This window comes from Elgaria multicarinata, chromosome 2 (assembly GCF_023053635.1).
Source record: "Elgaria multicarinata webbii isolate HBS135686 ecotype San Diego chromosome 2, rElgMul1.1.pri, whole genome shotgun sequence".
In the NCBI taxonomy this organism is placed as follows: domain Eukaryota; kingdom Metazoa; phylum Chordata; class Lepidosauria; order Squamata; family Anguidae; genus Elgaria; species Elgaria multicarinata.
In genome coordinates this window covers 13,610,174-13,634,023 of record NC_086172.1, presented here as the reverse complement: position 1 = coordinate 13,634,023, position 23,850 = coordinate 13,610,174, and the positions used below count along the sequence as shown (strand labels likewise).

Sequence of the window (23,850 nt, the reverse complement as noted above, 5' to 3'; positions counted from 1 at the left end):
TTCCAAGAAGCAGGTAGATAATTTAAAAGAGCATGTACATCAGTGAATAAACTGGTATTAACATTTAAAGCCTTAAACGCCGCCTCCCATATGTACCTGCCCAGACCCTAAGGTCATCCTCAGGGGTCCTTCTCTGTGAGCCCCTGCCAAAGGAAGTGAGGCAGGTGGCTACCAGGAGGAGGGCCTTCTCTGCTGTGGCACCCCGGCTGTGGAATGAGCTCCCTAAGGAGGTTCGCTTGGCACCTACATTATATTATTTTAGACACCAGGTGAAGACCTTTTCATTCTCCCAGTATTTTAACAGTGCATAAATTAATTTTATGCACTGTTGCTGTTTTAAATTTGTATTTTAAATTTGTATTTTTGCATTGCTACTGTTTTTATCTTGGTTGTGCTTTTATATTGTATTTTATATTATGGTTTTATACTGTTGTTTTGAATTGTCTTAATTTTGTAAACTGCCCAGAGAGCTTCGGCTATTGGGCAGTATAGAAATGCAAAAATAAATAAATAAATAAATAAAGACAGTTCCAGTACAAAATTTATCAGTCTACTAACCTCGTCTCAAAAAGAAGCAACTACTGGACATTGGCAATTTAAAAGAAGTATTTGCTGTATTGTGGGCTCTCCCACACTAGAGGCCTTCAAGAGGCAGCTGGACAACCATCTGTCAGGGATGCTTTAGGGTGGATTCCTGCATTGAGCAGGGGGTTGGACTCGATGGCCTTGTAGGCCCCTTCCAACTCTGCTATTCAATGATTCTATGAACCACCAGGAATTAGGCAAATTAGCCAAACCCTTAATAAATAGACATTGTGGCATCCAGTAGACATGAAATAAATGTTTCTGCTGAATATGATGCAGCCTAAGATCCATAGATGTGATAGATATAGAGCCAAAGCAGTGATCCATTGATTAGGCAGAAATGGATAATCCAGTTCTCTATTCCATTCCTGCTTAGAACCCTGAATATCATACTTATTCACCAATAACAAGTATTTATAGACATGGATATGCTTGGCCAGCCTCAATAAGTACTTCCAATAATGATGGAGGATCTGATGCTACAATTGCAAGTATTGTCATTCAGCCATAGCTTGCAAATCATATTTGACACATTAGCTAGAAAACAGCAAGAATCCATCATCAGCACCCACCAGTTCATCCAATGTAAAAATAGACTTATCTGTCCATGTTTGCCACAAAAACATTTTCTTACCAATTTTCAGATCTGGATTTCCCAATAAAGACAATTTAACATGAGAAAATGGATCAAAATGTAATTGCCATGACATTATATGCCACTCATCTCTCACAGTAGAAACTGTGATAGGGACCATCTCCATTCTTTTATGCCTAGAACCTAATGCCGTCCATTTAGAGAGAAACCAGACAAAAAGATTCCAAAACTGAACAAAGTGGAAGAATTGCTGTAAATCAGAATGACCAAATTCAGTACAAGTCAACAGATAAGCCCAGTGATAAAGAGCAAGATCTGAAAAACCAAACCCACCTTCAATTGAAAGATGCATCCTTTTCAAAGATAAATGTGGTGGAGAGGAACCCCAAAACATTTTTCAAAATAAAACATTGACTTTCTGAAAATATTTGCAGGTATAGAATCTCACCTATAACATGAAGAACCTGAGGTATAGTATTAATCTTCAGCATATTTATCTTATTCAAGAAGCTCAGCTTTAAAGATGTCCATCTATCTAAATCCCCTCCAAAATCTGATTAATCAGTTTATTCAAATTAATCTTAATTATTTGAAATATATCTCTGGGAATAAGTATTCCAAGATAAATAATATCCATCAAAGTTATCAATCTGCTAATAAGCTTTGAGATATAGGATCTCCAGCTCAGATTTTGACCAATTCATTAAATAACCAGACAAATTACTAAATATATTCATCAGCTGTAACAATGCAACAGAGATGACTGGAGTGCATTTTTTAAAAAATGAAAGATAATCAGCATAAAGAACTATTTTAAATTCTAAACAATCATGCACAAAACCATGAATGCAACTATTCTTTCTGGTTTGTCTCTCAAGAGGAAAAAAAAAGCTAGGAAAAGCCCATTAGTCATAACTCTAGCTTTTGGAAATGAATATAAAGTTCTGGCCCAACTCAAAAATTCTAAGGGAAAGGCAAATTTAATCAGAGTAGCAAAAATGAATTGCCAATAATTTTTTATCAAAGAAAATCATGTTTCCCTACTGTCACTTTGCCTCCTGCTTTTAACCCTCAACAGGGATGAACAGCTTCCTCTTTCTTCACATGGGGAAAAAAGTTGAAGCAAGCAATGACCGTATGCCCCATTCAGTGGGCGTTTTAATCATGCTGCTTCTCCTGCACACAGCAGGAAATGGCATCACATTTTGTTACAGTAAAAGAAAAAAGGATTTTTCGGGTCTTATTTTTTGACAGAGAAAAGAGCAGAAGGAGCAGGAGATGTATGGGAGGCAGATGTTGTCGTGAAAAGGACCCATGAACATCTGTGGGTGGCCAGTAACAAGAGTGATATAAAATGCTCATCTGATGATGCTAGGCTGACCATACCCACTGGAGAAGTCCGGACTCCTCCGGGAAAAGAAGGCCAACTGGACAAACTCATGGGTAAAATGGGGTGCCTGGCCCTGCGGTTCGTGTTAGGCCTTCTTTTCCCTGTCGGCCTGGCCTTCTTCACTAGGAAATTGGAAGTCTTGCAAGACTTCCGGTGGTGAGACTTCCCAGGCCCAGCAGAGATCTCACGCAAGTTAGAGTGCACTAAAGACCCGGCTGGCTGGCTGGCTGGCTGGCTGATCTGCATTCTGCACAGAAGCATCAGCCACCGCGACAGGAGCGGGAGCAGCAGCAGCAGTGGGTGGCCTGGCGGACGACAATGAGCAGTACTAGCACCACCACTGGGTAGGTAGGTGGCTGGCAGTGCAGCCATCCGCTGCCCCATCTTCAGCCGTGTGGCACAGGTGTGGCTCAGTTTTTGCTGCCAGGCCCAGGTGGCTGGGCTTGGGCCAGCTGCAGAACAGCTGGCCATCCTCCATCCCATCCTCAGCCGCAAGGTACAGGCAGCGGGACCAGCACAGTCCATGGTTCCCATCCCATCCCCCTCAGCCTCATGGATCATGGTGATGATGATGATAATGATGGTGATGATCATAATAATGATAATGGATGATGATGGTTATATAGTGATGATGATAATGGATCATGGTGATAATGATGGTGATAATGGATGATGATGGTGGTAATGATAATGAATGATGATAATGATGATACAGTGAGGGTGGTAATGATAATGGATGATGGTGGTGGTGATGATGGTGGTGATGATAATGAATGATGATAATGATGATACAGTGAAGGGTGGTAATGATAATGGATGATGGTGGTGGTGATGATGGTGGTAATGATAATGAATGATGATAATGATGATACAGTGAGGGTGGTAATGATAATGGATGATGGTGGTGGTGATGATGGTGGTAATGATAATGAATGATGATAATGATGATACAGTGAAGGGTGGTAATGATAATGGATGATGATGGTGATAATGATGATGATAATGATGATGGTGATAATGGATGATGGTTGATGATAATGATGGCAATGGTGGTAATGATAATAGATGATGATGATGATAATGGTGATGGTGGTAATGACATGTCAAGTTTGCCCCACCTTGGGGTGGGCACATTGGGGTGGCCACGCCTCCTTGAGGGTAGCCATATTGTCTTCTTTTTTGGTTTCCAAAATATGGTCACCCTAGATGATGCTCACAAACAGGTTAAAGCAAATTCTGCTGGTTGAGAAAGGATATTTAGTGATGATAATAATTATATTTAATAATTAAATATAATTATTCCATTCGTATTTAACATTCTGTAAATCCTGACAAATTTGCTGGGTGGGGCAGCTAACTGGAATAAAAGATGTTTCAATTTGTTATTCAAATACGTTTGTTGCACTGTTTTGCCTCCCCCCCCCCTTATAAGATGCATGGGCAACAAAAAAAGCTTCCCAGGCTTCCCACTCAGTGGTGCAAGAGCCAGGTGTGCCTTCACTAATTTCAAAATACTCCAGTAACATGGCAGAGATCTGTGATTGAAACATGCCATCATTAAGGAAAAAAAGGTTAAAGCACCAAAGCGAGCAAATTGGGGCAGGGTCTGAAACTACTAGCAAATCAATATTACAATATTTCTCTCTTCCCCTCTCCCTCTTTTTTTTATAATTTTGCATGGTTTTTTATTTTTGGAAATTTTGGTTGAAACACACAATAAAAATGAATTAAAATAATGTGGAAAACACTTAAATACTTCTGTTATAATTTTGCCCACATCCAGTGCTCCCCCCACCCCCAATATCTTTCCCAGACTACATCCACAAACTTAACTGTTGAAGTCAACACTCCACTCCGGAACTTTCAGGAAATTTCAGTGGCCTTCACAAACCCACCCCCAAAGTTGCAGAAATCCATTCCTCATTTTCATAGGAGTGGAATGGAACTGCAAAAATTGGAGTGCAAGTTTTGACCTGCCTTTTGGGAGAGGCAATATTACTAAAATAAGAAATGTTGCACTAATAGATCTGGAGTGTTCTGAAATAAGGAACATCTAATGTAATTGAATCTATAACAGCTTAATGCATAGTTATTTTAAAAAAGGGAAGTTTGGTAATACTCATTGCAAGAGTTTATTTTACAGTGTAGGGAAATCACTGTGAGATATATGAGAAACATGATTGACTGAGTCGTCTGGGGAAGCATCTTAATTGGTCATTTCCTTATTATTTTGCATCTTCCTTATTATTTTGCATATTACCCTTCATTTGTATTTATTTTTATTCTACAACACTGCAGCTAAAAGAGCTTGTTTAAGAGAATAAACCGAGGAACAGCATAGTATGTTTGCAGTTACAAAAATTCAACTGAAATAACTGATAAATTATTCTGGTTTGGTGAGCACAGGCACAGAGGCTACAACGCTATGCCACTTACAAGAGAATAAGCCCCATTTAACTCAGTGGGACTTACTCCTGAGTAGACACGTATAGGATTGCACTGTAAATTCAATCCTATATGAGCCTACTCAGAAGTAGTCCCACTGTGTAAGTATGTTTAAGATTGCAGCATAAGGCTACAGTCCTCTGCTCGCTTTCTTGGGAGTAAGCCTTACTTAACACAGTGAGATTTACTTCTGCGTAAACATACACAGACTTGGCAGACTTAACTAATATAGTGAAACTATCCGATATAAGCAAGCTAAATGAAATTTGGGTTGTGTTATTGTTCACTCTAGAGTCTACTGACTATGGTATATGTGATATTGAATCTCCACTTTTGTTTGATGACTTTCTTCTTCTTTTTTTCATTAGTGGTATATGAATGGTAGTAAGTACTTTTCAGACATGTGGAATGTTATGGATACCCTGGGAATTTTTTACTTCATAGCAGGAATTGTGTTCAGGTGAGTTCCGGCAGACTCACTGCCCCTGCCCTGCGTTTATTCCCTTGAGCTTAGAGCCAGCAGCCCAATCTGTTGGGGTAGTGATATAAGGATAATGTTTCATAAGGTCAAATGATACTTATGTCAGTTGAGGGGGGTGTTGCGCCACCCTAAATTCTGAATCTGACAGAAAAGAAGCTATTCTCCAAAATGAAAATGGGAATTTTGGCTAATCTATACCTGTTTCTTTGCTCAGGCTCCACTCTTCAAATGAAACATCCTGGTATTCTGGCAGAGTAATTTTTTGTCTGGATTACATTATTTTTACTCTAAGGCTGATCCATATTTTCACTGTAAGCAGAAATCTAGGTCCCAAGATAATTATGCTTCAGAGGATGGTAAGATATAACTGTTTCAAGCTGAAATATGTGTGCAATTGTTGAGTGTCTGAAAAGTGAGTGCTCTAGAAATCTCTTTGTGTTGAGAAAGGATTGGCAAATCATGTGGGCATCTAAGTGAGACCTACCATCTCATCTCTGCTTGTAGTTCCCATTCTGTCTTGTTTGTTTATTGATTCATGATTGCCTTCTCAATGATGCAGGAATTGTGCACTGCATGACATTCATATCTCAGTGTCAAATCTTCGCTATACTAAGAAAAAGAAACACACTACAACCCTGAATAAAAAGAGAAAGAATTAGGGCTGTACACCACCTTGGCCTGAGTCCGAGGTGGCACCGGGTCAGTCAGCCCGAGGTTCCCCGAGGCTAAAGCAGGTTGGTACTGAAGCCTTGGGGTGCCTTGGGCTGATTTGGGGTGGTGCTAGGCTGCTCCCCCCCATCTGTCCACCTAGGAAAGCTGGCGCAAGGCCAGTCATGAGCCCAGGTGATCCCATTGGATTCACCAGACTCACTTCCTTCTCCCTCCCCAGTCACCTCCTATCGCCACCACCAGAACCTGCCTTCATGTGCATCCTCTTCATAGAATCATGGAATAGTTGAGCTGGAAGGAGCCTATAAGGCCATTGAGTCCAACCCCAGAGAGCTGAACTGTGAATTAAAGGTAAGATCGCAGGCCATTTCCTTAGTTTGCGGCCGTAGGGCTATCCACAACCTTACCTTTAAATTGTGGCTCGACTCTCAGGGAAGAGGATGCATGTGAAGGTAAGTCCTGGCAGCAGCAGTGGCGCCGGTTCCAGGCTTGAGGATGAAGGGAGGTAAGGGGGGAGGGAGTCAGGTAGGGAGTTGGGAGTCCAGTGGACAACTGCTCACCCTTGGCTGAGTTGCCTGCACCCAGGAACCCTGCAAAGGCCGAACCACCTCAGGGCCCCCAAATCTTGCTTCAGTACCAAGGTGAGGTGGACAAGCCCTGAGGCGTCCAGAGTCGAATTGGGGCTATTTTGGAGGCTCCAAAATAGCCTCTGAGGTGAGTCAGGGGTGGGGGCGCTATGCACAGCCCAGAAAAAAAAATCCTTGCAGTGCTCAGCAATGGGAGTAGTAGTAAGGTTGCATTGCTCTACAGCCAGACTCTCAGTTGTATGGGGCTTGAGGTTGTGTCACCAGGCCCTCAATTTTCCTCCTTGCTCCTCCTTCCCTTCACACTTTCGACCTGGGATTTCTAGGGATCAGTTTCTGAAAAACAAATGGGTGGGGGAGGGGATATTTCAATAATAATAAAGGCGTGGGCTTGCACTAATTTCATCCAGGTGGTAGCTGGAATAAATGTTATTTTGATTGTATTAAGAACTTTATTCTTAAACTAGGCAAATTGAAGAGTGGTTGCATGTTAACAATACTTAGTGTATATATTACTTTAGAATGGGCATTATCTAATTGGACACTGCTGCTAATGTCAAATACGTTTCACTAACTGGCACAACAGGTTTTCCAGGGAATCCCATCATTCCAGCTAATGCAGTTGCCATTGTGCTAGAGGCCCCTTAAGCTACTGCAATGTATTTTAAGTTAACACTAGTGTCTGATTGAATTCTGCCCAAAGTCCACAACATTTGACATACTATGTCATTCAGTATTCTTTACAATGGCTCTGTAAGGTAGACTGTTGTTGTTATACCAATATTGCAGATCAGACTGAAGCTAAGGGAGGGGAGCTTAAGAACATAAGAGCTATGCTCGATCAGACCAAGGGTCCATCTAATTCAGCATTCTTGTTCACACAGTGGCCCACAAGTAGGACATGAGTGCAACAGCACCCTCCTGCCCATGCTTTGTCGAAGGTCATCTAGTGATTTCATGGCTAAGTTGAGAGTTGACCTGAGAACCCCCTGGTACACATTGCTCTTTGTGATAGGTTGCTTACCATAAGAACTAGATTAAATTATTGTTTCCTCATCATTGCAAGGGACCAGAATTAGATTTAGAGTATCTTAGATGAAATTCTCAAAGTAGAGAATTTTATCTAGAATTCTGGAGGAGAAGGCTATCCTGGAGGAGAAGGCTATCAACAGCTACTGTGCTACGATGGCTATGTGCTACCTCCCGTATCAGAGGCAGGAAGTCTATTTATTTATTTATTACATTTCTATACCGCCCAATATATACCAGTTGCTGGGGAACATGGGTGGGAGGGTGCTGTTGCTTGTGGCTCCCTAGTCAACAGCTGGTTGGCCACTGTGTAAACAGAGTGCTAGACTAGATGGACCCTTGCTATGATCGAGCATGACTCTTCTTATGTTCTAGAGTTATTATTATTATTATTATTATTATTATTTATTTATATAGCACCATCAATGTACATGGTGCTGTACAGATAACACAGTAAATAACAAGACCCTGCCGCATAGGCTTACAATCTAATAAGCTGTAGTAAACAATAAAGAGGGAAGGAGAATGCAAACAGGCACAGGGAAGTGTAAACAGGCACAGGGTAGGGCAAAACCAACAGTGTAAAGTCAGAACAAACTCAATATTTGAAGGCTATAGGGAAAAGAAAAGTTTTGAGCTGAGTCTTAAAAGCAGTGATTGAGTTTGTAGTTCTCAAGTGTTCTGGAAGAGCGTTCCAGGCGTAAGGGGCAGCAGAAGAAAAAGGACGAAGCCGAGTAAGGGAAGTGGAGGTCCTTGCACACACACACACACACACACACACACACACACCAGTTGGGAAAATATAAGAAAAGGAATGTGAGAATTTGCTGAGATCATTATTGCCAATTGTGTCATGGCAGGTCTGATATTCAAGAATTAATACATTCTGAAGCATCTGGAAAACAGGTGTTTAATATCTGGGGTGAAATTGTACTGTGATCTATATGTGCACAAGGTGGCCCATTCGCTCTGTTGATCACTTGTACTGACTCAAAAGTCTTCAAAGCCAACTAATGAGGTGCAGCTTCAATATTGTTCTCATTGTTTAAATCATATACTTATTTTGCATTAGTTTAGCCCACTTTCAGTGTGCTCCCTGAATGCCAGTTTGCAAATATTGAATGTGTATGGAATAACACAATTGTCCACTGTTAGCATAATGTCCATTGTTGGACATACAAGGCTGAGGACATGCTTTGTGTGTCTTAGCAGAACCAACTTACATTTTAAATGTTTCCTTTCACAGCTGATAGATGTCTTCTTCTTCCTGTTCCTCTTTGCTGTGTGGATGGTTGCTTTTGGTGTAGCCAGACAAGGGATACTACGGAAGAATGAACAGCGTTGGGAATGGATATTTCGATCAGTCATTTATGAGCCCTACCTTGCAATGTTTGGCCACTACCCTACTGATATTGATGGTATATCCCTCTTGAACTGCAATCCCAATGAGCTTTAGGTTAGACTAATAGGGAAACAGGTCTACAGTCCCTAAAGGAACTCAGCACCTTCATCATCTGTACTCTATTTTACTGACAAAAATATGCTGTAGATCTTTCAGTGTCAGGCTGAGCAAAGAGACTTGCTTTTTAACATCATGTTCTTTAGTGCTCCAATTTAGGCCTGGGATGTGTCGTTGATCCTGTTGCACTAAACCCAGAGAAGTTTGTGGAACAGTAAGATGTCTTGGTGTTTTGCAAACGTCTATAGAGATTCAGTTCAAATGGGAAGGATAATCCCCTCCCTTCTCTTCGTGTTCTCTGACACACATGGATCCATGAAGCTTTTAAAGCAGCAAAATGCTAACTGCTTCCCAAAGCTTTCCAAAAGTGGATATTACCCTCACCCCCTTGACTACTGCTTCTGCAACAGCCGGCAGATATCATGAAAGCAAGTAGGAGATGGAATTACTGTTGCATTGTTGGTAGTGCTAAAGAAAGCATTGACAATGTATCAATACAAAGTTGATGTCAGAATCTACCAGTCCCTCTGAAATATCTATCTCTTCCTTTTATGATAGGCACCACATATGATTTTGATCACTGCACCTTCATTGGAAATGAATCCAAGCCTCTGTGTGTAGAAGTGGATTCTAACCACGCACCTCGATTCCCAGAGTGGATCACCATTCCATTAGTGTGTATCTACATGCTCTCCACCAATATTCTCCTGGTTAACTTATTAATAGCCATGTTTGGGTATGTATTAGACTGAAGTGCTTCCCTGGTGATTGGTGGACCTTCAAGGGATGTGGCTTTCAGCCATAAATTGGGGAGTGGATGCAACAGACCAGATCACATCAATAATACATTTTTAATCCAATTTATGTGACTTAACTATTTCGGATAGGCATAATTTCAAACCAATTTCTGATATTAACCTTTATGTTCCTGCTGCTTATTAACATTAGCACCTGAAGTGGAATAATAGTTAGATATAACATCGACTGTGCAAGAAACTCAGCCTGAGAGTGTCCCATGATGCAATTCTCAGGTTTGCTTCCTGGTTCTAACTGCTCTCTCTGGTGACGGTTATGTTTTTCTGTTGACAGTTGATAAGAAGTCTCCAAGAGATCATGTTTTGTTTATCTCTCCACCACTACTTCTAGTATATTAATGTTTCAATATTTGTTATAAGAATAAAGTAATTCTCTATTTTATCGTTCTCTGCCACTAAAGAATTGTCTCTAATATTGTTCTTTAAGAACACACGAATTTAGACTTCCGCAATAGGTTATGGGCTCAGTCAGTTAAAAAGGCAAAAATTAAAGGTAAAAGAACAATATAAAGGATGGTGTACAGCTCTGATTACAAGAGTGTGATTGAAAATTTGAATGGAGCTAATGACCAGATGTGGTCTTTTAAGATGCGAATGAATTTAGTCAAAGAAAAGGTTTGGAGATAAACTGAGTGGGGTCTTTGCAATGAAGCTGCCATGGCAACCATGGCCCCCCTCCCTCTGTGGAAGACAGTCAGCTCCTTCATATTAGGAGGGAAGAGACCACCTCAGCTATGTGGAGGAGCTGGAAGGATTTCCATGTTAAAAGATGGTCTGAGAAGTAAAGTTTATCTACAGAGGAAATTATATACAACAAGACTCACAGAAGGAGCAGATATACAGACTCCTATAAATGGGATTTTAAACACTGTTGAGGAATTGTGAGGAGCAGGAAAAGACTTAACAGATGAAGATATCATTCCCATAATTCTAGCAAGTCTTCCAGATCCTTTTGGCCCCTTAATTAATGCAATTGAAGCAAGGGAGAATTTATCTTTAAAGTATGTTTTAAATCAGATCACACAAGAGAGTGAAAGGGAGTTTGAAAATCAGACCATGTCGCCAATGCAGTCAGCTTACAGAGTGAAAGACAATAAAAATACAAATTGCTTTATTTATTTTATTGCATTTGTATACCACCTCATAGCTGAAGCTCTCTGGGCGGTTCACATAGCATAAAAACACTTTAAAACAATATGCAAAAATTAAAAACAACAAAAACATGCAAACTGGGGGGAGGTAATGAGTGGGGTACCGCAGGGCTGAGTCCTGGGCCCAGTGCTCTTTAACATTTTTATTAATGATTAGCAAAAAAGCCCGTCATACGACAGGTGTAGAGGAGCAGTCTGGTGAGGAGGTTAGTGGGTTTTGGCCCCTCTGCTAGGACGGAAGCTCCTGGCAGTGATCTTTCTTCGGAACTTGGAACTTCCATAGAAGGCCGCAGTTCCGAGAAATGTTGCTAGATGGTGCCAGAGGGCAAAAACTATTTCTCAGAATTTGGAACTTCCATAGAAGGCCGCAGTTCCGAGGAACGTCCCTAGATGGCGCCAGAGGACAAAACCTATAACTGGCTTGGAGGAGCAGTCTGGGCTTTTTTAAAGATAGATAGATAGATAGATTTGGACGAGGAGTTGCAGGAACGCTGATCAGAATTGGAAATGACACAAAATTGGGTGGGATATCTAATACCATGGAAGACAGAAACAAACTTCAAAGTGATCTTGATAGGCTGGAGTGCTGGGCTGAAAACAACAAAATGAAATTTCATAGGGATAAATGCCAAGTTCTACATCTAGGAAATAGAAACCACAGTTACAAGATGGGGGATACTTGGCTCAGCAATACTACAAACGAGAAGGATCTTGGAATTGTTGTAGATCACAAGCAGAATATGAGCCAACAGTGCAATATGGCTTCAAGAAAGGCAAATGCTATTTTGGCCTGCATTAATAGCTTCCAAATCGCATGAGGTACTGGTTCCTCTCTATTTGGCCCTGGTTAGGCCTCATCTAGAGTATTGCGTCCAGTTCTGGGCTCCACACTTCTAGAAGGATGCAGACAAGCTGGAGCGTGTTCAGAGGAGGGCAACCAGGATGATCAGGGGTCTGGAAACATAGCCCTATGAAGAGGGACTGAAAGAACTGGGCATGTTTAGCCTGGAGAAGGGAGACATGATAGCACTCTTCAAATACTTGAAAGGTTGTCACACAGAGGAGTGCCAGGATCTGTTCTCGATCCTTCCAGAATGCAGGACTTGGAATAACGGGCTCAAGTTAAAGGAATCCAGATTCCGGCTGGACATCAGGAAGAACTTCCTGACTGTTAGAGCAGTACAACAATGGAACCAGTTACCTAGGGAGGTTGTGGGCTCTCCCACACTGGAGGCATTCAAGAAGCAGCTGGACAACCATCTGTCAGGTATGCTTTAGGGTGGATTCCTGCATTGAGCAGGGGGTTGGACTTGATGGCCTTATAGTCCTCTTCCAACTCTACTATTCTATGCACATACATTTAAAACCACTATAACAACTTTACAAATGATGAGCCAAAAAATTGACCCAAGCTCATTACATATTGCTAAATGCCTGGAAGAACAGAAAAGTCTATACCTGGCGCCGAAAAGATGACAATGTAAGTGCCAGTTGGGTCTCTTCAGGGAGATTGTTCCACAGTTGAGGGGCCACCTCTCTCTTGTTGCCACCTTCCGAGCTTCCCTCGGAGTAGGCACCCAGAAGAAGACCTTAGATGTTGAACATAGTGTTTGGGTAGGTTCATGTCAGGAAAGGTGTTCCGTCAGGTATTGTGGTCCTAAGCAGTGTAGGGCTTTATTGGTTAAAACCGGCACCTTGAATCAGGCTTGGAAACATACAGGCAGCCAATGCAAGCGGGCTCGAACCTTTTGGCCCCAGTTATCAATCTGGCCAGTGCATTTTGCACAAGCTGCAGCTTCCGAACCATCTTCAAAGGCAGCCCCATTGCAGTAATCTAATTTGGAGGTTACCAGAGCATAGACAATTGAAGCCAGGTTATCCATGTCCAGATAGGGGCATAGCTGGGCCACCAACCGAAGCTGGTAGAAGGCACTCTGTGCCACCGAGGCCACCTGAGCCTCAAGTGACAGAGATGATTCTAGTAGAACCCCCAAGCTATGAACCTGCTCCTTCAGGGGGAGTGCAACCCAAACTAGAACAGGTTTATCTGTGGAAGTCCTAGTCATAGAATCATAGAATAGTAGAGTCGGAAGGGGCCTATAAGGTCATTGAGTCCAACATCCTGCTCAACGCAGGAATAAGAATAAAGTAATTCACCATTTTATTGTTCTCTACCATTAAAGAATTGTCTCTAATATTGTTCTTTAAAAACACATGAATTTAGACATCCACCAATAATAATGAGAATAGTAATTACCAAGGCATTTTAATTTAGTGATGTAGTATCAAAGGTACTTCAAGGACCTATAATTTCTTTTGGTTAAATTATAAAATCACCATAAAACATCCAATTATTTCACTGCTATCAGCAAAGTCAGAGTTATTATTTGGCAACACAATAGAATTTCAAATAAAAATAGACCCTTAGATCCAAATTATACATTACTTTAAAGATCCAAATTGGGACTGGTGTGTGGTGTGTGTGTATGTGTTAAAGCCATTTTATCCTCCTGCTCTCACTAGGGTCCTAATCCAACTCAGGGCCTCTGTGTTTATTCTACAGTGAAGTAGTAGTAGTAGTAGTAGTAGTAATAGTAATAGTAATAGTAGCTGGTGAGCACTATAGGAGTGGTAGAGAGATAAACAAAATACCTCTTGGAGACTACTTATCAACTGTCAACACACTATACAGAAATGTGAGTTTTGGCTCTTAGGCTGCAATCTTATTTACATTTTCCTGGGAGTAAGCTCCACTAAACAGCACAGGATTTACTTGTGAGTAATTGTGGCTAGGTGTACACTGTGAAGTCTCTCTGATCTTGGTGTGATTGGACACAGGCTTGTTCAAATTCACACTCTTCCATATTTCAGAGTGTTTAGTATGACCCACTATTTACTATGTTCTCTCAAATTTGGACTTTCTAATGTCAATATGCTCAAGCACAGAAACGCCAAAATGGAGAAATGCATTCATTATACATGGGCAAAACCCAATCTAGAGTGTCATCAAATGGGTGGATTTTCACGTTTTCCGTCGCTGTAGCCTCCTGGGCCGGATCTACACTACTGCTTTAAAGCTCTTTATAACAGTTATAAAGCGCTTTAATTGCTTTAAAGCACTATAAAACTGTTATAAAGTGCTTTAAAGCAGTAGTGTAGATCCGGCCCTGCTGCTATTCCACAATAGCAATGGTCTCTTTACATGGGGAGAGAAAGAGGAAGCAGAAGCAGCAACAACGAGGCCCATTCAGGGGCTGTTTCTATCACGCCACTTCTTCCTGTACACAGCAGGAAATGGTGGCACATTCTGTTTTTAAAGAAGTATTAAAAGGGGTCTGTTTTGCAGTGGAAAAATGAGCGGGAGGCACGTGGGAGGCGGACGACATTGTCTAAAGGACGCGCAAACATCCATAAGTGGGCAGTAGCGAGCGTGCGATAAAACGCTCGTCTGATGATGCTTATAATTAGAAGAGAGTAGATAAGCCATCAGTATAGAGAGTGTTAGGAAATAAAAATACTGGGGGAAAGCTATGTGTGGCTTTCGAATTTCCCACGAAAAGTATACTATAGTTTGCACAACAACGTTTGCTATGCCAGCTGCTACCGTTCCACAGTCAGTCTGATCTGAGAGCAGTTATCCATCTCTTAGTTACATCATAGTTTATTGCAACACACACTACATAGGTCTACCCCTTAAGAGCATACGGAAGCTACAATGGGCACAAAATACAGCAACTAGGCTGCTAAACAGTGTATGGTACCATCATGATCACATCACCCCTATATTGAAAGATGTGCAATAGTTGTCAATAGTTTTCAAGGTTCAATTCAAGGTAACCTTATCCTTTAAAGCAGGGGTTACCAACACACATAGTTTCCCCTGTCCATTTCTGTATGTGTGTGTGTGTGTGTGGGGGGGTAGTTATCCCTTCCACAGACACTACATTTGGCAGCAGCAAAAAAATAAAAACAAATTGGGAAGGGAACATAATGCCTTGTTTGGGAGCAGATTTGTGCTCACAGTGAGCAATCCCTGCATGACTTGTTTCCTTCTAAAATTGCTGAAACTTTTGCCACTGCTTCAGTGACACAATTTCGGCGGGAGAAAGGGTGCAGGGTAGAGAGCTATGTAGCCTCCTGAACCCCAGAAGATGCCCATACCTGCCTAGAAGCGTTAAAGGGCTCCGGGGCTGGTTATCTGATGAACCACCTGTCTCACTATGAACCTGCCCAGTTATTAACTTCTGCAGGATTGCCCTTTGGAGGACAGCCACATTTGTAAGGCACTTGTGAAAGGGCTTTCTCTTGCATTGCTCTCAAATTGTGGCATGCTCTCCCATCAGAGCTAAGATTGGTCTATACTCTAAAAAGCTTTTGGGAAAGGAATTAAGACACATCTCTTTAATTTGGCTTTTTTACATCGTGAATAGTGGTGTTAATATGGTTTTATTGCTTTTTATGATTTTATGTTTTATTGTTTTTATTTGGTGACAGTAACTTGGTGACATTTTTGAAAAGGCGGTATATAAATATCATAAAATAAACAAATATAGGAGAAAAGGTTTATTAGAATATTCCAGTAATAATGCCAGTTTTAATAATAGAATATTATGAAGTAATACTAGTGCTATGATTGTATAAACCCAGAAATTATAAAATAGTTATTAGATGGGTGTGGTAATTCCATGCAATTGAAGAACATACATAAAATATTGTTCCGCCTGAGAGATATGAGCCCCAGTTTGGAATCTTGACGTTTCCATAGCTCATCCATGATCACCTTTTCTTCCTTAAGAGTGAACTGCTAATTTTGGTGCAATACAAATATAAGGGGAAACTGCAGATATAGAACTACTAACCCTGTATACTTATCTATCCATTAGTTATACAGTTGGATCAGTTCAAGAGAATAACGACCAAGTCTGGAAGTTCCAGCGCTATTTCTTGGTTCAAGAGTACTGCAATCGCTTAACTATACCATTTCCTTTTGTCATCTTTGCCTATATCTACATGGTGATGAGGAAACTTTTTAAATGCTGTTGTAAAAATGAATGCAAACAACCATCCATTTGCTGTAAGTTGCCCTGTATCTTGTACTCTAGCTAATTTGTGGGAGGGAGGGAGGGAGGGACACACAGGCCACGTGTCAAAGGCCCTCCTCCAGGTGCTCCCACCAAATGAAGTGCAGCAGGTGGCCTTTATAGATGTGACACCCAATGGCGGAACGCCCTCTTCAGAGACGCTCGCCAAGCCCCCCTATGCTGTGGTCTTTTCAACGCCTTTTTATTCCCCCAGGTATTTTAGTTCCTCAGTTTTTATTCTTTTAAATCTTTTTCTTTATATATATCTGTACACTGCTATTATTATTATTATTATTTATTTATATAGCACCATCAATGTACATGGTGCTGTACAGAGTAAAACAGTAAATAGCAAGACTCTGCCGCATAGGCTTACATTCTAATAAAACCATGATAAAACAATAAGGAGGGGAAGAGAATGCAAACAGGCACAGGGTAGGGTAAGCAGGCACAGGGTAGGGTAAAACTAACAGTATAAAGTCTGCTGCTTCAGTTATATATTGTAGTTTTAAGAATGTTATATTATGTTTTATCATGTTCCTGTATTTTTTCCTTTTTACTGTTATGAACCACCCAGAGAGCTTCAGCTATTGGGTGGGCATAGAAATGTAATAAATAAACAACTGGACCATGGATTCCTGGCACCCTAATGCTGAATGTGTTTTCGAGGGGCCCGAATTTAACTTAGATGTCACATATGCGTAATGTCACACATGTTGAATTTTTTTTTTACATGCCTGGTGTCATGTTTAAAACCAGACTTTGTTTCCCACACGGGGAGCAAGTACTCTGGAACCCACCACTGTCGCCACACTGATGGGGGATGGGGAAGGACGAGGTTGCCAGAGGGGGGATGAAGAGAAGGACACACAGCACTTGAACCACCTCTCCTCCCTCTGGCTGCCCGGTTCTCCCCCCACCCTGTTTTTATCTGTAAATGTGAAGCTTCGCATTTACAGATTAAAAAAAAATGGAGGTGGAGGAACAGGCTCCATTCCTCTCCTCCCCCTTTTCTTTCTTTCTTTCTTTACAGGGATGCGTGGGGCTCTCCTGAGCTCCCAGAGATCTGCCCCCTTCCCTGTCCAGCCGATGGCAACCAATCAGGGGGCGCCATCGGCTGTGACCCGCCTCCACAGCCCAAAACATTGGGGTCAGTGCCTGACCTTTTAAAAGTGCAGTTTCTGGGGTTTGCCTCTGGACAGCTTCGCAATGGCGGCTGTGTCATGGAGATGGCCTGCCGCTACTCTGAATCCACCCCGGGGCAAACCCTTCATCCAGACAAGCCCCTGGACTTTCCTTTAATCTTGATCACTCAGTGGGAGTTTCTGCAGCTTCTGCACTTCCAACCGCCTTCCTTCCACCGTCCTCTTGCTCATTCTTCTCCCCCATGGGCTAAGTGAGTAGGACTCTAATATTGCTCCACAACAGGTGAGTGAGGAAAACTGGATTAGAGGCATGGCAAGTGCACAATCTTTCATTGCATCAAAGTCAGATCTGGTTTTCTGGGCTGCAACCGTATTTATGAATGTATAATATTTATTGCTTACCACTTAATCAAAACTGAATCATGTGGTGGCTAAAAATAATTTTAAAATCCCAATAGTTTAAATCTGTCTGTGGCAGAATAGATATCTCCTCCCCCCCACTGCACCCCTTGCACCCCCCTGGAGTCCTCACACCTGCGAGAGCATATTTGGGGGTCATGCAGGCAGGAGGCTTCAAGGGGGAGGAGAACAAGAGAAGTCCCACTGCACGAATGGAAGTCTGCTCCCGTAATGTTGGATCCTATAGGTTCTGCTCTTCCTAGAAAGAAGCCTCTGAACCTGGAGGCTTCTGAAAATGTTTTGCCCTGCCAGGCTGCTGTTTGCTCCTTTGGAAAGGGAACAGCCTGTCCCCACTTCAAACAAAAAACAGCTGGGCAGGCCACAGACCTCATCTAGCTCACTTATCCACAGTGGGTGGGGGCAACTGAGGAAGAGGCCGTAGGGTTCCTATGGATCCTGGCCTTTCCTCTTCCCCTTCCATCCCTGCCCAACAGAACGTTCCCTTTTTGATCTCTATGAGGTTATGATTAGAAGCGTAATAGAAACCATGGCTAGCATATTTCTTTGTAAAATTAAGGTTCTATTCCTCATTAAGATCTTATAGTTACCTACCTTGTAAGCATGGTTTGCAGAACTTAGGTAACCATGTTTGGTAGGCTTCTTGTTCTCCCAGGATCTCTCTGGGCAACCGGATCAAACTCTTGCTTTTATAACTCTTTTGTAGATGACCTCTACCTAAGACTGGACCTGGTCATACCACCATTCCCATTTTCCCCAGTGTAGCCAGGTTTGCCACTTACACCAGTAACACATAGATGAAGGCTTCCCTGCTAAGCTAAGCGGCTATCTGCCTCTCGTATCTAACTAATCCACTTGTGGCAGCTTTCTTTCATTTCTAAGAATACCTTCCATTACAGATATCTCACAATGCAGGCACAGAAGTAATCACATCTGTTACTGATCACTTACAGTGACCATACACAGATCATTGGGAATAGCAGTCCTATGAGATACAATGGATTCGTATCGACAATACGGATTGCATTCATATTCTGTGACCCTCTCAGCTGCAACATGCCTTGAACCCTTGTGGACTTTCTTTGAGTGCACTGCATGCTTGCATAGAGCAACCTGAAAGATCTACGTGTAAGTTTAAAAGTTGAGCTATTGAGCTCCATCACACCTACTTCCCCCTCCCCCCGGTATGCATTCACGATTTCCACCTCTGTTTCATTAACGTGTCAAACGCTGGTCACTTTCACGTGCATGTGTTGTTCCGCTATTTCGCCTTGTTTATGTTTTCACCTGCGCCTTCTTGCGCTTCCTGGTATAGCCACCACACCCCGCCCCTTCTCCTTCCCCTTCCAGTTCATTCGTTCTTGTGGTTGATGGACATTTTGATGGACGTGGGTGCCTTCCCTCCCCCTTGCTCTGGTTTTGTTTTCTAAAGTTTAGCAATTTAGCGATTTGTTGGCTGGACACCTCATACAGCGGGCAGAAAAGAAAAGAGGGAAGTTGAAATGGGTAGATGATAGAGCAATGAGAGCGGGGTTGGAGCAGTGAAAGTCCGTTCAACCAACTCGGCACACTGGAGGAGAACCGCCCTCGCCCTCCTCTTTTGTCACCAAGGCCGCCATTCAACGCACATGTGCCTAAGAAGGGATGTTCTGCAACATAGCGCAAGGATGGCAATACACCGGGATGGAAGGGCAGTTTTATCCCACATGGAGAAAAAATACTGCACTTTCCCCACCCTAGAAAACTGCAGAAAATGGAGGGGAAGAGGCGAGATGACTGCAGGATAGGGACGACGTCATGTGGGGGTCGTGGTGCAAAATGGTAAACAAGGCAGGATGAAAGTGCTATAAAACGCTGGTGTGATGGTGCTCATTAAGGCTGCAGTCCTATTCACATTTATTTTGAGAACAGTGGTACCTCTGAATGAGCATACATTGAAGTGGGCTGTAATGGCATCACATTTCTTAACTGAAACAAACTGAGGTTATCCTTTTAGTTGTATTCTACTGATCTGTGTTTACTTTGTCAATAAATATGCCAGTGCTGCAATCTGGTGTGGATTTTGTATCTTGAAGGTTCAAGAAATGAAGATAATGAAACTCTGGCATGGGAAGCTGTCATGAAAGAAAATTACCTAGTCAAAATCAATACCAAGGCTAATGACTCATCAGAAGAGTATGTTGTCTTGCTTTCCTTGTCTTTCAAACTGCATGCCATATACGTTATTCTGAAATCAGAATTGCAGAATGTGCAATGTTTTCATCTACAGAAAGTAATACTCTTAAAAACTTCCTCAACTGATTCATATATACTGAATCTCCTTTTAAGAAAGAGAAGAAAGCGCAGTTAGTGGATTTGTGGTGCTAAAAAATAAACACAATCTCTGGGATCCACTTCGGGCCAACCTTTATAGGCTTGGCCCCGCCTTTGCCTGAAGCTACACAGATGTTTGACACATGTACTGCATTTATCCAGCTCATTCTTGCCAGCAAATACAACCCCTGCCCAAGCCGTCTCAGCTGGGCAGGAATTGGACTTTATTCATGAATCACTCTCATTAGATATAGTGTAGAACTATAATCTGAATAAAGGAATTTAAGTTAGGCCATAGGCAACTGATTCCATTGTCGTACTGCTCTAACAGTCAGGAAATTTTTCCTGATGTCCAGCCGGAATCTGGCTTCCTGTAACTTGAGCCCGTTATTCCGTGTCCTGCACTCTGGGAGGATCGAGAAGAGATCCTGGCCCTTCTCTGTGTGACAACCTTTTAAGTATTTGAAGAGTGCTATCATGTCTCCCCTCAATCTTCGGAAAAATTTTCGGAAAAATTGAAGTAATGCAATATTAGCACTTTTTACAGTTTGAAAGCCACTTTGTTACTTTAGGAACATAAAATGTAATTATGTCCAAGTTGGTTTGGCATAAAATTATTACATTTGGTATATTAAAAGTAGTGTATTCAAACAATTATTACAAATTTAATTTACTTCTTTTACTTTTTTTTGGTAACAAATGGAGCTACAAGCTCCTGAACTGTTAGGAACACCTGAACTGTAAGGAACCTCTTTGGTTCTGCAGTTTATGAGGAGCACGCAAAAAACAATTTTAAAAAACAACAACTGAAGAAACCACTAACATTAGTAACAAAGAAAATTATTTATGTCTCCGCTAGTCCTCCAGTGTCAAGACATAAAGCCCCCATTCCCATAAAAAGAACTGAGAAAAATGGGGAGGGGGACCAAGGTTCAATGAATACGCATGAAATTTAATCAGACTCATTTTCTGACCTATAGCTATCACTATCAGTTTCAGTCTCTGCTTCAATGGCAGTGCTGCCCCCTAGAGTCAGAAATGCATCTTGCTCTTGCATTTGGGAGTTGTAGTCTCAGTTTGCAACTTAGGACTTGCTTGTCCTTGGTGCACAGACATTGTAATAATCTGATACTGTACATAGTTTTTAGAAATCATTTGGAGAAGTAAATATCTGAACACCTTGTCTTAAACATTTTATTCATCATGCTGAAATAAAACATCCCGTAAAATAAAACATCCCGTAATCCATTTCTTCTTCTTTTTTTTCCAAGTTTTTCGAAAAACATACAAAAAGGGCTTCAGAAAAAATGGGGGGAAACCATTTTTCCCTTAATTTTTCTGCTTTTTTTCTGGGCCTTCACATCTCTACACCCAGGCAGATCTAAATCACTCTTTTTGCCATCAGGGTTTGGCTGTTTCCACCTGCCTTGCCACACCCCTAGACCCAGGAGCCTTCATAATGGAGCTGCTGCTACTTTTGCTATCTCTGAAGGCGTTTGTGGTGTCTTTGGGACAGCTTGAGGGCATCTGCCCAAGGGAGAGGCTTTTTGCATCTTGGGACAGCCAGGAGGGGAGTTGCCCTGGGGGTGATGGGAGCCTTTCTTGGCTCAGGACATGGGACCCTGGTGAGAGAAGGCTCTCTTTCCACTGCTTGGGGCTGGGCTGTTTGAAGTGCCCTGTGGCCTTTTTCTTTCCCTTGTTTGTCTGATGTGGATGAGGCATCTTATTGTTTAGCCTCTTAAAACGAACCAATTTGTTTAATTGTTTTCTTGAGTATAGTGTTGATATTATTATTGGTACTGGATATTGTTATGTTGTGAATTCACTTAAATTTTTGCTATATTTTAAAGAAACTTTAATTGACTTAATATTGTATTATAGTTATGGTTATTGTATTTGTTTTCATGAAGAGCACACAGTATTGTGGAAAATATGGTATACAAATAAATTAATTATGACTATGGATTTGAAATATCTATCTACATATATGTCTACATATCTTCATGTATGATGAATATATCTTCATTGAACTGATACGTTAATTATGTTTTCCATATGTCCTTCTCTGTTAAAACATTTGGTTGAATGTGTAGAGAAATCTTTATTTTATAATGTGTATTGTCAGAGTTATGGCCTCATGTTAAATGAGAGCATCCATTAGTGATCACCTCCTTTCTGATAGTTATGTTTCTTTCCACAGAATGGCCCAGCAATTTAGACAATTGGATATGAAGGTACTTTTGGGTGGAGGGGGCATTACTTGTGTTGTGTATTGACTTCTGATATACCCATAAGGATTTTGTGTATTTACAAATGCACTACAACCATGTAAAAAAATAGGGTTTTTCAGCTTCACTTTTTATACCTTCAGGTATAACTCTGGTTTCATTACATGTTTGTTATTAGAGTGCTCAGAGATCCATTTTTTAAAGAATAAAAAAATGTATTGTAACTTTTGTTTTTGATTGGAATAATTTTGAGCAACTTGTTCTTTATTTTCTTTTTTATTTAAAAACTCTTTATCATTAAACGATCCAAATACATTTTTGTATATTTACAAAAACAACATTTCAGACATATTTTTATCCTAACTTTTACATTTTCATTTTGATTCTTTGGCAGCAAAACCTTTTCTTTTGTTGTTTGTGTAATTGCAAATGCACTGCCATCTTCATTGGGGGGCGGGGCGGGGCGGGGGCGGGGGCGAGGGGGGGCTTTCAGACAAGGCTTTTATCACACCATTGCCCTCCTTTGTTCATGCCACGTCTTCTGCTCATGACCCTCCAGTGTTTTCCACTTTTCTTCTGTCTTTTTTTCTTACCACAGAAAATCCATTAAGGAGAAAAACTTGGAGCTGATGCATAATGATTTCCAGTGTCATGTTTAGTTTATGGGTTGTATCAACCATGTTTAGATGTTGAATTCATATTGTAAAGGACAATTTGTAATCCTCATTTCCATCACTTAGAGATATCAAAGCACTAGCTGGATCTTTAAAAGGCCTCTGTGCTTTCATCCTTATCCTCCATCTCTGATGTCTGTATTGGTTCCATGTAATTCCTTTTCCATTGGTCAGGAGAACAATCCCTTGTCTGAACTGTAATGGTGGCTTTTTAATCCCATTACCTTTTTTCATGATCGTAACATACTTTTGTTTTATTTTTAACTTAAAGCTGAATGATCTGAAGTGTCTTCTGAAAGATCTTGCTAACAAACTCAGATGAAAGCAACCTGGATCCAAGAGGAAACATCTTCTAGCAGTGGAAGCACATATAACAGAGGGGCATCGCTGAATAAGTAACAGTTTAAGTACTAAATCTGGCACAATGGATGGGAAGAAAGATACTCTCCCCCCCCCACCATCTCTTTTTAACAATGGAGTTGTTCCTACAGTAACTCTTAAGATTATTTGTTTCAATGCAATCTTTCAGTGTAACATATAATTTAAAGATTGAAAGTACTGAATCTTTCTGAGCCTAGGTGTTGTTTTAGACAAGGTGTATGTAATGTGGTACCCCCCAGATGTTTTGAACTACAACTCCCACAATCCCTTACCATTGGCTATGATGACAGGGGCTGATGGGAGTTGTTCTCCAGATTATCTGGAGAGCACTAGGTTGTCTATCTCTGATTTAGACCAATATTTGCCATGTGGTGTTTTAACCAAATGGATAGCTGGTAATTGGTAGCT

The 23,850-nt window shown here is 41.3% G+C and overlaps 1 protein-coding gene across 3 annotated transcripts in view; it reads left to right on the top strand.

The window, feature by feature from the left end:
- Nucleotides 1-23,383, top strand: part of TRPM8 (transient receptor potential cation channel subfamily M member 8) — a 62,236-nt gene extending 38,853 nt beyond the window's left edge. For 2 of the 3 annotated variants that reach the window (XM_063116050.1, XM_063116051.1), the window contains exons 17-24: nucleotides 5,384-5,475; nucleotides 5,711-5,852; nucleotides 9,025-9,196; nucleotides 9,796-9,973; nucleotides 16,087-16,277; nucleotides 19,922-20,021; nucleotides 22,360-22,393; nucleotides 23,333-23,383. In XM_063116050.1, the coding sequence (XP_062972120.1) occupies nucleotides 5,384-5,475; nucleotides 5,711-5,852; nucleotides 9,025-9,196; nucleotides 9,796-9,973; nucleotides 16,087-16,277; nucleotides 19,922-20,021; nucleotides 22,360-22,393; nucleotides 23,333-23,383 (960 nt within the window). Of the gene's footprint in view, nucleotides 1-5,383; nucleotides 5,476-5,710; nucleotides 5,853-9,024; nucleotides 9,197-9,795; nucleotides 9,974-16,086; nucleotides 16,278-19,921; nucleotides 20,029-22,359; nucleotides 22,394-23,332 lie in introns of all 3 variants that reach the window. The other variant, XM_063116052.1, reaches the window with a different exon arrangement.
- Nucleotides 23,384-23,850: the final 467 nt, after the last annotated feature.